Genomic DNA, 15,717 nt, shown 5'->3' with positions numbered 1-15,717 from the left:
AGCCAAACATAAACAAGAATTATATTAATTTGGGCAACTGCCAAAAGCTTGTGTCCAGTTAACCGACTTACTTCAGGAGTTCCGTCATTCATTAGCTTTATCTGGTATGCCCATTGATTTCACCAAACTGGCTAAACACAATATACAGTTGAAATCAGGTACACATCCTGTATCCACCCTTGCATACAAGATTCCTCACAGTAGAAGGAATGCAGTTAGGGAAACAGACATGATAATTCAAGATATTATACATCATTTATCTTCACCTGTGATATATTTCTCGTTCCAAAGAAGAATGGAACATAACCTGTCATAGACTTTAGGAAGGTGAATGCAATAGCTGAACCAGATCATCTACTTATACCTGCTATATGAGAAATCTTGCAATCTACAGGTGGAAGATACAAAACATATTGTCCCTTAAGTTTAAAGCCCATTTTGGCAAACAGCCCTTGTTATAGGTTCTAGACCAGTAACTACCTTCAGCAATGATTTTGGACATTATAGATATACCAGAATGCCTTTTACGTTACACAATGCTCACATAACATTTTCTAGAGATTAATGAACAAATCATTTCATGGGATGATCGAGTCAAAGGTACTTGCCTACTTCAGTAACCTTGTAGTTTTCAACAAGGATGTCAATAGTTTCATAGACGCTAATTAACCTGTCTAATCTAATGTAACCTAAACTAGGAGATGTCTTATTGCGGAGATGATTCACCGAGAGCTTCACTCTTGTTTTCTCCGTCTCCATTAGATTCAAGAGCAGGTGGATGTAACGACGACAAAAATGTCGCGCTCGTTATTGTTATGTTAATTCTATCTGTTTTCGTGGAGTTTTCAAATAAAGAAAAATAAAAAAGTAGACATATCTCAAATCATCATTATCAATAAGGAGCACATAAGGGGACGCGTTGTTTCACTCACACTCCGTCGTTAATCCTTACGGTTTCTCCTAGCAAGTTCCAACGCAGCTAATCTTTCCATTCTCAACAGTTCTTAGCAGGCTTGGTCGAATTTCTCCAGCACTGAGCTATTCAGGCATCCATTTCCTCTCCTCCATCGAGGGCTGTTTTGTGTGGAAAAAAACCATGAGTGAGATCTATATCAGGAAAAGGTGCTTTATGTACATATTGGCGGATTTGACATTTACAAATCATACGTGTAACAAGCCTAGTCTGAATTTCATGAAACAGTCTTGGTTTGATACATAGCCATTCTAGCAATACCCAACGATTCTCCGAAGGTACCTGATACCAAAGACGTTGAGACACCTCTTCAAGTCAACATAAATTTTCATGTTTTACAGCCGAACGGGAAAACAAGGACCATAAGCTATTTGAAGATTCAGGCTTAATTCAGCCTGCATAGATACCGACAACTCCATACATTGTGGTTGAGCAGGTCCACAACACCATGGGTAATGTCAGTCCCTCTAAGAACTTCCTGATAAAACCCGCTACTTTTATGCACTTCTCACCTCACCTCTCACCCATCTCCCAGTAGGCCGTTAAGGCCTGTCGCCGACTAGCCTTCTCCATTCCTCTCGGTCAAAGAATGTCTCCTGGGGATGGATGTTGTTGAGAAATATTCCTCTCTTTCTGAGGGCTTTGCCAACGTTTTGGTCCATCTCTTGTTCGGTCTTCTTGAGGAACGTCTTGTGTTGGACACCCAGTGGTGCCACTTCCTCGGATCCTATGCTCCTCCGTCCTCTTCATGTGACCATACCACCGCAGCTGGGCCCTTTCAACGATATAAATTATACCTTTCACATCTAGCACTCTTCTGATATTCTCATTCCTCAGCCTATCCTTTCTTGTAACTCTACGTATCATACGCCGAACTGTCATCTCCGCCGCCTGCATTTAGGATATCGTCATGTTTGTCAACGTCCATGCCCCACAACTATACATCAGTGTGGGTCGGAGGATGGTCTTATAGACTGTTGTCTTGATTTTCATCGGTACATTTTTTTTCTTCAACAGAGGGTACAAGAAGTTGATATTTGCCGTGTGCTTCTGGATTCTATCGTGTATTGCCCCTTCATGGGTTCCTCTGTCATTGTACATCACTCCCAGGTATTTGTAACCTGTAGTCTCTTGCAAAGTGTTTCCATCAACTTCCACCTGAAGGAGTTTGTTTTGCCACGAGACTACCATTACTTCCGTCTTCTGCAGATTGAATATAAGTCCATGATCTTGTAGTATTCTATTCCATAGATCAACCGTTAATGCAAACAATTTTGAAGTAGCCTCTACGATTCCAACATTGTCCGCATAAGCGAACTCACCCGGTTCTCTCGGCCCTTTGGAGGGTTTCATGTCTTCTACACTCTTGATTTAGCGGTCTAACAGGAATGTGAAGAGAAAGGGAGAGACAACTGGTCCCCGTCTCACTCTTGACTCAGCACTGAACCAGCGAGTTTTGTCTTCGATGGGTCGTACAGATGTCTTGTTCGGTTCATATAGGGTGCTAATTGCTATCTTCAGAGTTCGGTGAATCCTATGTTTGATCTAATGCTTCTTCAGGTCCAAGAATGCTAGGTATCTTGGACAGTTGTATTCCCACGACTTTTCCATCAGGGTCTTCAGAGTAAAAATGAGCTCTGTCGCCCCTCGACTGGGACGGAAATAATTTTGTGATTCATAAAGTGTTTCCGCAACGTAGGTTCTCAGTCTCCTCTTAAGGATCCTCTTGTACATCTTGCTAGCATGTGGTAGCAAAGATTTCTGCCAATTCTTTCTCATGTCTTCCTCACAACTTTTTTCGTCATCCTTTTAGCTGCGTTCTTAAGTCTCACGGGGTTTCTTCTGTTGTCTTCCGTCCTCTCTTTATGACATTTCCTAAAATCGCCATCCTTGACTGCCTTCCTTATTTCTTTGTTCCGCAAAACTGTTCTTTCTTTCTTGCTCCAGAGTACTTAAAGCCAACTATAACTTCCATGGACTCCAGTATCGCCTTCTTAGTTGTCTCCCAAGCCCTCTTAACGTCCTCTTCCTCCTTGTTGATCTCTATATTTGTACGTAGGTTCTCAGCCATCCTTTTTTTTTTTTTTTTTTCGTTTCGGGTTCCTTCGACTTTTCCACGGCTACTCTTCTCTTCAGAGGTGGTCTCGCTAGAGTATAGCAAATGTTTACCAAAGCAACAACCATACGGTGGTTTGAGTCAAAGGAGAGGGAGGGTATGCCCTTCACATCATGTATCAAGATTTTTCTATTTATTAACAGGTCTATCGTTGATTTCTGCGAATGCACTTGGTCTTCCCTACTCCATCTGAACCAAGTCCATTTATGCGATGATCTGTGCTGGAAGAATGTGTTCATGATAGACATTCCAATCCTGACACAGAAGTTAACCATACTATCCCCATCCTTGTTTGCATCTCCAAATTAAAATGGTCCAATTGCATCTTTTAAAAACATCGTTATTTGTCCGAGATGTTCATTAAGGTTTCCCAGGATCACCTGATTATCCCGATTTGGCATGCTGTCAACTAGGTCTTCCAGGATTTCATGGAACTCTTCTTTTTCATCGTTTGATCTTCCTTATTACGCTGGCGTAAATATGAATAATATCCAGATCTACCTAGTTCATCTATATAGTCAGTCCAATCAGGTGGCTGCTGACCGATCTCACATTCTTCACTCTGTTGGCCAGCTGGGCAGGGATGATAAAACCTAGGCAGGTATTCGTCAAGGATGGTCTTCATGTCCTCGCCTCTCATCTTTGTCTCACTAAGAGCAATTAAGTCTCATCGTCGTTTCCCCATAAGATTCATAACTTCTTCCATTGATTGTAGCTATCCTTATTCATTTTCCTGTTCAAGGTCGTTCCCGAATGGAAAAGTCCAAATTCAGAGGCTGGTTCTGAGGTTCTTGAGCAATGCCTTTTATACGAGAGCAGCTTGCTAAACCTGTCCTCCCAACCCTCCCCCTTTATCCGGGGTTGGGACCGGCATGCAAAGTGATGAACCAGTTCCGCAAGGTGGAGTTAATGTTATACACTACGCTGTTAAGGTATGTAAAGTTTTCCAAGACCTCATTGTCTTCACCACATGCTTACATAAACTAAACTATGCCATCCAGTAAGCCCAAAACTCCAGAACCCAGGAGACCTAGAGTCCAAGTGGTCTTGTCTCCCTGTGGAATTACTCAGAGGCTGTAACGAGGACCTCCAATAACTTCACAAGAAGTACTCGTACAGCATCATCGGCAAAGATAATCTCAGTAAAATTAATGTTGCCAATAGATGATCCGCAATGACAGTGGTCGACAATTTTGACCTTTATCCAGTCCATGTAAGTGTTGAAAAATGTTGGGTTGAGGACGCCCCTTTGCCTAGCTCCTAAATTAAGAGGAAAGGGGCCGCACACGCCTCGTTTATATTTCTCAGCACTGTTCAAGATTACAAGTTAGATATCAAGCCAATAAACCTCGTATATTTCCCATGAATTCGGTGGAAGAATACAGAGCAACCCACAATGCACTAAGTAAAACACCTTCTTGAGATGTTGAAATTCGCTTCGGCAATCCACAAGACAACAACAAAATAAGAACCGACCAATTGACTTACCAGGCGTGAAATTAGACTGTTCAGGCCTTTGAAATAAACAAATGTGAACGAACCGTTAATAGCAATAGTTGGGCGAGCATTTTACCCCGCACACTGAGAAATGTAATACCTTTTCTTATCCATCCTCATGGGAGCTCTAGTCCGCAGTTTTTGAATATGGCATCGGTCCATGTACCCAGCCAGGCAGGACGACCCACCTCTATACGACGGCACACCACTCCTCAGATCTGGATGCTATCCAGAGTATTCCTTGACAACTTTCAGAATTCCACGATTGAAGGTAACTCAGAATTCTCCAGGGGCTTCAAATATCCTAACCACCTTAAATCGACTAGAGATTGCTAGTACATACTCCTGGACACGCGCATCATCCCTGAGCTTCTCCAAATGAATTCCATGAATTTCATTAGCAAAACTCAGACTGGGTATTACATCTCTTAGGATAAACGCTATTCCCGGACAAAAATAAACGGAGAATGACATCTCAGTATCATTAATTAAGAAATTAAATAATGTTATTATAACTAATTTCCGATGATCTTATATTCAGAATAATTTTGTTAGAAAAGTAGGTTTCATAGAAGCAAGTAAATAAAAAAAGATAAAAATGACTACAGTCGGAAATCTTATGAATACCAATAAAGAAACACACAATAAATATTCAAAGAGAAAAAAAGAATAGATAAAGAAGTAGACAAATATATAGATAAGCCAGTAAATAGGTAAGTTTATTGAATAAAGAAATGTGTATATGAGCTAATATATGAATACACACATAGATAAGTAACTAAGTTGATTAATCAATAGATGAACACATAAATAGCTAATCAAATAGATAGATAGGTAAATAAATAGATATATAAGTAATTAACAGATAAATAGATAAGGTAGTGGATAAATAACCAAATAGATAAATAAATAAATAAGTAAATAATTAGATAAATTAATAAGTAAGTCAATGAATAAACAAATTAATAGATAAATAAACAAGTAAATAAGTAAAGAAATGAATGAGTAAATTAATAAATAAATAAATTTAATTACTAATCAAATCACCAATCAACTAATTGATAAAAGTATATAAATAAACAGATAGATAATTGAATGAATCAACAAATAAACTAATAGATAAATAGATAAATAAATAGTGAATAAATAAACAGATGAGAAAGTAAATAAACAAATAAATAGATAAACAAATGCATGCATAAAGAAACAAATAAACTAATAAATCAATAGATGAATATATACGAGGGGTGAATGAAAAGTATTGAGCCTCCAGAGAATAATAGTCACTACAAGTATTCCAATCTTTTATTTTTCAACATAGTCCCCCTGCAAGTCCACACACTTCCTCCATCGGTGCTGAAGGGCTTTTATCTCCCTGTTGTACGAGGGGTGAATGAAAAGTATTGAGCCTCACACAGAAATCTATGAGATACGCAAATAAAAATCTGTCATCGTATTCTACCACTATTTACATGCCTGAATACTAAGTTTGTACATCCTAACGCTTTTTGTTTTGTTTTGGCAGGTTGTTGAATTGAAAGAACTTACGCATTTGCTGAAAATGGAGAAAATCGAGTATCGGGCAGTCATTAAGTATCTTCATATGAAAGGCATGTCTCTATCTGAAATCCATAAGGATATGGTCCAGACCTTAGGGGAGGACAGCCCTCATATGCCACTATCAAACGCTGGGTTGCTGAATTCAAGCGTGGCAGAGACAGCGTCAAAGATGAACCAAAGTCAGGCAGGCCGTCGACAGTGACCACACCGGAAAACATTGATCACGTCCTTGAGATGGTGATGGAGGATAGAAGACTGTCATCTCGTCAGATAGCAACGAGGATGGGCATCTCCCAGGAGCGAGCTGTCAACATTCTGACCAATGAGCTTGTCATGTCAAAGGTTCTCGGCTCGCTGGATGCCTCGTCTTTTGACCCCAGATCAGAAGAGAACACGGCGAACCATGTCTGCTGAAAATCTGGAGCTGTTTGAAGCAGATCCGGAAGATTTTATGGCACGATTTGTTACCATGGATGAGTCCTGGGTCCATCACTACCAGCCACAGACGAAGGAACAGTCAAAGCAGTGGAAGCATGCCTCTTCTCCCACCCCAAAAAAGGCCAAGGTCACGGTCTCAGCAGGGAAGGTGATGGCGTCTGTTTTTTTTTTTTTTTTTTTTTGGGGGGGGGATGCACGTGATGTCTTGCTAGTGGACTACCTCTCAAAGGGTCACACAATCACTGGGCAATACTACGCTGATCTACTGAGGGAGCTGCGTAAGAAAATCAGGGAGAAAAGGCCAGGAATGCTGACAAAAGGGGTCATGTTCCACCAGGACAATGCTCCGGCACACACCTCGGTAGTGGCGATGGCAACAATCCATGACTGTGGGTTTCAACTCATCCTCCACCCACCCTACTCACCAGATTTGGCACCCTCCGACTTCCATCTGTTTCCAAACCTAAAAAAAGATCTGGCTGGACGACGCTTCACCACAGATGACGAGGTTATGGACGCTGTGGACACCTACCTCCAAGACCGAGATTCAGAGCTCTACTCGTATATATATATATATATATATATATATATATATATATATATATATATATATATATATATATATATACATATATATATATATATATATATATATATATATATATATATATATATATATTAAGTGACAGCAATTAATTTGTAACTTTTTATTTCCACTATGGCGTGCCATACAAATAGATCTTTTCAAGCTCTCTGAAATTTTCATTTATCGCTCCGCCATGGCTATATCGCTGAAATGCTGCATTTTGACACGGTTAAGTACCCAGATTAAGATAATAGTCGTTAGCATATACCTTAAAACTTGCATTGTTTGATTTTTTGTACTATCCATAAACATTACATTTTTCTATTTCATTCTTTAGATCAAATGATCAAAAAGATATTGAAAACGAGGGCACTATAATGAATGACAGTGAAATAATGAAATTTGATCAATGTCATCATCAATTCACTAATTAGGAGTATACGTTGGGGGGTATGTTGCTTCACTCTCATGTCGACTCCATTCCCAACCGTTTCTCCGTGGAAGCCCCTTTGTGGTTTCTGCTATCTACATGAGGTCAAGGTAATTTACATACGGTGCAGAGTACACGAGCGTGCTGGTGACAGCACGAGAGCCAATCATGAGCGGCGTATGAAGATAGGTCAGCCGGCCGCTGACACTTACCTACCTGCCTCCGTGAGATCGACGCGCTCCCTGACCTGACCTCGTGCTGTCACCAGCGCGCTCGTGTACTCTGCATTGCAACTAACCCTCCTGGAGATCCGGGCACTAACCCGCATCTCCTCCGCAGAAAACGACACCCACAAGGCCATCGATATGTTTCAGGTGCTGTGGTTCCAACGGTTCCCTGACGTTCTCCGCTCCATGATGTCCAACACTGAGTTCACGGACAAGACGAGCTCCGAGAATTCGAAAACACAGATTGACGCTCAGTACGCCTCCTCATAACACATACACGCTGTGCCCGCAAATCCACCGCAGCCCTAAGACGGCAACGAACCGACCGCCTCTTGGTTGGTTCCACCGATGCTACCAGATAAATTTTATTTGTCTTCGGTTATTCACAACATTTTTGCAGAAAGGATTATTCTGGTAGTGTAGTCGGTCCTTGAGACGAGACAGTGAAGGTTCAGTAAGACAGTAATCCGGTTGGAAAAAAGGAGATAGTTCTCTGTTTTATTGACGATATCTCTGTGTAAGGCTATGTCAAGTTTTCAAGTTCCCATAGACCAGATGACCGGATCTTATAAAGGGGGAACTCGGGTGAGCTACCAACAAGGAATTTATACAATATTTTAAATTACAAAGAACCATTATGGAGCCGTGCCATATCCCTGTTTGAGCAAGTAAGGGAGTCATGAATTCTTTTGAAGAGAGTGTTAAAAATTTGGAATTTGACTTTAACATAATCACTGAAGTTATATAGGGGGGGGGGGTTAGTCTGAAGTGAGAAGATCATATGGGAGCTTTATATCCGAACCCAAAAGGACAAAATGTGGAAACTCTGACATTGACCAGTTAATTGCACTGTTCATATAGACTTGGATCATTGGTACATGTTCATCCCAAGACGAGTGTATGTCTGAGGTAAGGTGTCTGAGAACATTAAGTATTTTCCTGCTTTGACGCTCCACTAGTCCGTTGGAGCTAGGGTGGTAAGGTAAGGTGCTACATTTTTTATGCTAAAAAAAAAATTCAAATGTTTGTGATTATGTCATTGTTGAATTCGGTGCCGTTGTCTGAGATGAGTGTTTTTGGTGTGAGATATGGGCATATGACCTTGTCAACCACTATCTGTGAGACTCATTGTGCGGTTTTGTCTTACAGTGGTGAGGGAATGGAGAAATGGAAGAAATGATCTACGAGTACACAGACAAAGAGGTATTGGTCTTCGCAATTTAAGAGTGTCGATAGCAATCGTCTCAAAGAGCTTGCAAGGGGCTAGATATGTTGAAATTGGAGCTTGACCTCTAATGTGACCTTTGTGGGACGCGCATGAATGACAAGCATCTACGTGATCGAAAACATTTTTCCTGATGGAGGGCCAGAAATATTTCAATCTGGCTTGTGAGAGACACTTGTCTTTTTCTGGGTGACCAGTAATGGGTGAGTCGTGTACTAGCTTCAGTACTTCAGGAATGAGTTCGGTAGGAACCACGAGCTGGAGCACTGAGAGGTTAGGTTCGTGTTTGTTTTTTGAGTGCTGTTTTATGATACAGTACTTCGTCTATCATGATGTAGTTTTCGATGTTTGGTGGGAAATCATCAGTGTTCGTTGTATCGCCTGAAGTAAGAAAATACATCACGCGTTACCAAATGGGATCTGACTTTTGCGCTGCGGCAATGCGCGCTTGCATAAGGGTTACTGGAGTTGACATTTGACTGATGATCGTTACATGTCTACTTAGGACGTCAGCGACGACATTCGCTTTGCCGTGAACAAAATGTAAGGTGGGCATGAAATCTTGAATGGTAAGGAACCAACGTGCTAGTTTGCCTGTGAGATTTTTTTTTTTTTTCCTCTGAAAAGGTGCAGAATTGGTTGGTGATCTGTGTGTGTGTGTATCTCATAGCCAAGTATGATTTATTTGAAGTATTTGAGTGCGTAAATGATAGCTAGCGCTTCTATCTCGGTGACTAAGTAATTTTGTTCGTGTTTGTTAAGTGTGCGGCTAGTATTCGCAATAGGCTTGAGTTTCGAGCCGTGTTGTTGCATGAGCACCGTGACGATGACTGTGTAGGACGCGTCTGTGTAAAGTGTGAATGGAAGCTTGTGGTCGGGGAACGCTAGAACAGGAGCCGTTGTTAAGGCTTTTTTTTTTTTTTTTAAGTCAGTGAGTGTTTTCTCTTGGTCATGTGTCTAATTAAAAGGAGTGTCCTTCTTAAGTAAGGTGGTTAAGGGTGATGCTATGCCAGCGTATCCTTTGATAAAACGTCTATAAAAGCCTGAGAGACCAAGGAAGGATCGGATGTGATCAGGAGAATTTGGACGTGGAAATTTTATGACTGCCTTAACCTTGTCCAGCGAGGCTAATATGCCTTGTGAGTTAAGGACGTGCCTTAGGAAGAATATTTCCCTCTGAAAGAAGGAACACTTCTTAAGCTTTAGTTTAAGACCTGCTTTTGCTAGCCGGGAGAGGACAGTTTCAAGCGTGTGTAAGTGTTCACTGATAGATTTGGAAGCTATGATAATGTCATCTAAGTACATGAATACTGGGTGTCTATGATTCCTTCTAATACTGTGTACATGAGACGAGTAAAGAAAGAGGGCGCTGAAACAAGTCCAATGGCGAGGCGTTTGAATTGATATTGTCCATTGTCTGTGCTGAAAACTGTGAGAGATCTGGACTGTGCATCAAGGGGGAATTGGAAATAACCCGACATAAGGTCGAGAGTTAAGACAGTGTTGATTTCACCGATGGCGTGTAAAATTTCGTGTAGATGAGGGAGTGGATGTCTGTCGGGTATAGTGAGTTTGAGTTCCCTGAAATCAACAGTTGGATGGAATGAACCGTCGTGTTTGGGAACAATGAAAAGAGGGAAACTTCATTCAGACAGGCTGGGCTCTATAATATCCTGTTTGATCATATCCGTGGTGAGATCGCCTAAAATGTTTCGTTTACTGTGTGGTAATCTGTATGAAGGGATGTACAGTGGTTTTGCTTTTTCCCGAAGGGGTGTATGGTGTTCAATGAGGTTTGTGGGCTCGAGAGGTTCATCTGGTAATGAAATTGCATGTCTGAATTTGATACAGAGAATGAGTAAATCCGCTTAAGCATCAGGGAAATCTACAAGATCGCCAGCTACTGGTTCGCTGTTGCTGGGTGAGTTAAGAGAGATTCTGTCCGACGGTGGTTGTGCTAGGTGTTGTGTTGGTCGTCGGCTGCTGGTTCGCTGTTGCTGGGCGAGTTGAGGGAGATTCTGTCCGACGGTCGTGGTGCTGGGGGTTGTGCTGGTTGAATTGTTCTTCGGATCCCAGTGGTGCCACCAAAAAGATGTTGATTGGTTCCACTGATGCTACCAGATATATATTGTTTGTCTTCAGTGGTTCACAATATTTTTTGTAGAGAGGGTTATTCTAGGTAGCGTAGTCGGTCCTTGAGACGAGACAGTGAAGGTTCAGTAAGACAGTGATCCGGTTAGAAAAACGGAGATAGTCCTCTCCTTTATTGATGATATCTCTGTGTAAGGCTGTGTCAAGTTTCCAAGTTCCCATAGACTAGATGACCGGGTCTTATATAGGGGGAACTCGGGTGAGTTACCAACAAGGAATTTGTACAATACTTTAAATTACAAAGAGCCATTTGGCCTGACTAGAGTTGAGCTAAGGTTCAAATATTTGTCACTAAATTATACAATTCTATATCTTTAAATTACATATCTACAATCAATGTCCAAGTAGACATAGAACCATAGGAGAAATTAAAATGAGCGATACTGATGTCTTGTTGTATCATGCTTCGACCGTCGGAGTCTAACGGGCAATGTGAGCTGGCTGATGACCTCGGAGATAATTGTCTTGACCGTGCTCGACCCGACGGCGCAACTGGTCGTGTTCCACCACGACTAATAACACTACAAATTCCTTCTATAATGTTAGTCTCGTAATTCACTCGTCACAAGGCCCCATGCCTTCGTTACGTCAGTTTCACTAACTTCCAAGTTCAACTTATTCAGTAGGCCCCATGCCTTGTACTTCTCATACTTCAGTCAAGTCCTTAGGTTAAGTAAAGTTCTTTAACTTTTTCTTTTTCTTCTTACTAAATTTGCACTGTCTTAGGTTACACCCAGAGTCTCTCTCTTTCTCCGTCTGTCGAGATCCCCATATCATACGCCAAGCCACCTTCGTCTGACGTCACTAATTTTTCTCATCCAATCTCCTCTTACTTATCAAATAAGTGTCACACCTTAAGGGCGTAACATTTCTTTTTAGCATCAATGATTTTTCTCCTCCTCCACCTTTTCCTCCAATCCGGAAGGCTGTTACATTGTCACAAGCAATACCGTTTACCTCAGCATTTGTCAAACGGAAATAGCTTTGCGCTTACAGTTTTGATTACATCAGCATTATTACAATCAATCACCTCTGTATCAACATGCAACAACCTCGTCGGTCGTCGGTCGTTTGTTTACCTAGACAGGACGGCGACTAAACAAATCCCCGACTCAGCACTTCACAGTCGGCCGTTGCTTCATAACAACTGATCTTGAATTAGCATTCGCTCTCCATCTACCTAATTGTCTACCTCCATCTACCGGTCTCATACAGGTCGGCTAATCCCTCATTTTGGGCGACTAGAGGTGAGGTCTTGATCGGGCTCATTACCGGGAATCTCTTAATGTGTGCGTGCGTCCGTCTGCACTGGTGCTGGCTGGTATGTACACAGACGTGTTGTTCCTGTGGTTCTTTGATATGCAACGTATGCAACATGCCCCTGCAGCTACAAACAGCAGTCCTCGACACCGGCTACCCCTTCCAACCTCTCAACAGCCAGTCCCGAAGTCCGGCTCACAGAAGCAGCACCACGTCATCGTGGGCCAACTATGAAATTACCACGCACGCTTCGAGACTAACGCTCGTAACTGTAAACCTCCATGAACATTCTCAAAAGACGTGTAGATATGCCACCTAAGCACGCTTCGGTGGTCAACCCACACGCTACAGCAGATACCCAGCCGCCGCAAATTACGGCCGCCCCATTGACCACTAATCGTCTATTCACTTACAAAGTCCTTCCACGAAGACGTGGTTGGAATTTCATCATCGTACCCGTGAATATGCCACTCCTCCGCAGAACTTCCTCGCACACTACAAGTTCGTAGTGGATGTGGTTCGATGCTACTACCTAGACTCCTCTTTCGTTGCCATACCGATCGCCGTCGCACCAGCCGAACTCAACTGTAGCGTCAAACTTGCCACGGACGACTTCACACACTTTCGGGAAGCCTACCCTGAGATCTTTAAGCCAAAACTTCGGCAACACCCACAGGCACCCTCCAAGCACGGGGTGCATCACCGCATAAAGATCTCAAGGCCCCCTGTGTTCTCCAAGTTACGCCTCTTGTCAAGATACAAACTCGTAGCATCAAAACAGACGTTCGCCAAGCTCGAACGCTCAGACATTTGCCAGAAAGCGGCAAGCCCTTTGGCCTCCCCTCTTCACATCGTCACCAAGAAGGACGGCTCACTCAGGCCCTGCACAGCCCACAGGCTCCTCAACATAATCACAGAGCTCGACCATTGCCCCCATCCTTACATCACCGACATCACTTCATTCCTGGACGGGGCGAAGTTTTTCGGTCAAGTTTTATCTATGGAAGGGGTGCTACCAGGTACCAATGCACCCCGACGACATTCCCAAGACCGCAGTGACAATACCTTTCAGAACATTAACCTTCAACTATAGCTGTTTTGGCCTCAGAAATTCTGGGGCCACGTTCCAAACGAAGATGGACAATATCGTGGGTGATTTGTCGTTCTGCAGCTTCTACTTCAACGACATCATCTTCTCCGCTTCAAAAGAGGAACTCTTGCAACACCTCACCACTGTGCTTGAGCAGCTGCAGGGCAACTCCTTGGTGGTCCGTTATGACAAGTGTTTTTTTGCCACGAAGGAGGTGGACTTCCTGGGGTACCACCTCTCGGCCGCCGGTGTCTCGCCCCTCCCTGAACTAGTGATCGCTATGAAAGATTTTCCCTTCCTCACCACCGTGAAAGCCCTGCATTAATTTGTGAGGATGATGAATTATTACCATCGCTTCCTCCCCGGGATACATGGCCACATAAGAACATAAGAACATAGAAATAAAGGAGACTGCAAGATACCATAAGGCCTACACTAGGCAGCTCCGCACCCATCACCACCTGCCATCCACATCCATAAAGTTGTCTTATCGTTTTTTAAAACAATTGATAGTTTCAGCGCTTACTACCTGGTTACTAAGTTTATTCCATTCATCGACCACCCTATTAGTTAACTAATTCTTGCCTATTTCCTTCTTAAATCTAAAATTGTCCAGTTCATATCCATTACTGCGAGTCCTGCCCTGTTGTTTTATCATGATGACCTTGTTTGCATCACCCTTGTTATAGCCTTTCATCCATTTGAACACTTCTATTAGATCACCCTGCACTCTGCGTCTTTCCAGAGAGTGTAAGTTTAGATGCCTAAGCCTCTCTTCGTAAGGCAAACTTCTGAGTCCATGTATCATTTTGGCCATTCTTCTCTGTACTGATTCTAGTGAATTGATGTCCATTCTGTAGGACGGAGACCAAAACTGTACTGCATAGTCAAGGATGGGTCTAACTATCGCTAGATAGAGTTTTATAATTACCTCTGCACTTCTATTCGTTACCGTCCTAGCAATGAAACCTGATGCCCTGTTAGCTTTATTTCTGGCGCTAATGCACTGCTTCCTGGTTTTAAGGTCCGGACTCATCAGAACTCCCAAGTCCCTCTCGCACTCAGATTTTTCTAAAAAGGTGTTATCTAAGCTGTATCTACAGTACTTTCGGGGTTGTGTAGCCCTTCGTTTAATACGCTGCACTTAGAGCTATTGAAGTTCATTTGTCATTTCACCGACCATGTTAACAATTTATTAAGATCATCCTGCAGAATCTCTGCGTCATCTCCTGACCTAATTGGCTGCTTGTTATTGTGGCAAAAGTAGCATGCAGTCGATACTGTAGGGTCTATATGGGGCGCCCCTACGGACCAGACCACACATCATTTTGTTTATGATAGAGGAAAACTCTGTTCATAGAGAAATGATGACACTTTTATACTACGACTGTCCCTCCGTTATGCTGTCCCCCAACCCCTTGTTGCTGTCCTGTACCATTTCTCTGAGTATTCTTTTTCTGTGGTGGGGGAATTCCCTGTGGTGGGGGAAAAGAATACTGCCACCAAGTATTCCCACTTGGATCGTAAGAGGCGAAAAGAAAGGAATGGGGAGTGGGACTAGGCATCCTTCTCCTTGTAGCCCTACAGGGCACATTCCTAAAAGTGAAAGCAAAGGCATAAGAGGGTCTGGAAGATCTCGGACCAGCACCCTAAATTTTGGGTCTTTTAATGTGCGTGGATGTGGTACAGATGAGAGTAAAAGGGAAGAGATAGGTAGTATGTTTGTGAGAAGAAAGATGGATGTGTTGGCTTAGAGTGAAACTAAGCTGAAAGGGAAGGCCGATTGTAAGTTTGGGAGTGTAAGTGGGAGGTTATCAGGAGTGAAGAGAGGGCGAGGGAGGGAAGGGGTAGCTATACTAGTAAGTGAAGAGATAGGTAAACGTGCAGTGCAGTGGAAGGAGGTTTCCTCAAGAATAATGTGGATGAACGTGAAACTGGGAAAGGAGATGTGGGTTTTTGTATGTGCATATGGGCCTGGCAGTGAGAAGAGTGTAGAAGAAAGGGAGGCCTTTTGGATAGATTTAAATGAGTGCATAGAGGGTTTAGGGAGAAGTGTAAATGTAATAGTACTGGGAGACCTTAATGCTAGGGTAGGAAAGGATCCAATTGATGGAGTGGTTGGGAAATGTGGAGTTCCAGGAAAGAATCGTAGTGGAGAGTTGAT

The 15,717-nt window shown here is 42.6% G+C and overlaps 1 protein-coding gene across 1 annotated transcript; it reads right to left on the bottom strand.

Moving 5' to 3' along the window:
• Positions 1–1,870: 1,870 nt before the first annotated feature.
• LOC143041595 (uncharacterized) lies at positions 1,871–2,326 on the bottom strand. Its single transcript, XM_076213602.1, has one exon. It carries the CDS (start codon positions 2,324–2,326, stop codon positions 1,871–1,873), a length of 456 nt encoding a protein of 151 aa, XP_076069717.1.
• Between the last annotated feature and the right edge of the window lie 13,391 nt (positions 2,327–15,717).

This window comes from Oratosquilla oratoria, chromosome 31 (assembly GCF_046742065.1).
Source record: "Oratosquilla oratoria isolate Oo_2021 chromosome 31, ASM4674206v1, whole genome shotgun sequence".
NCBI classification, from domain to species: domain Eukaryota; kingdom Metazoa; phylum Arthropoda; class Malacostraca; order Stomatopoda; family Squillidae; genus Oratosquilla; species Oratosquilla oratoria.
The sequence above is the reverse complement of the archived record's forward strand: the minus strand, read 5'-3'. Positions and strand labels throughout refer to the sequence as shown.

What these genes read in the sequence shown, in the direction of transcription:
- LOC143041595 (XM_076213602.1), bottom strand. Translation starts at nt 2,326, where the DNA reads ATGAAACCCTCCAAAGGGCCGAGAGAACCGGGTGAGTTCGCTTATGCG.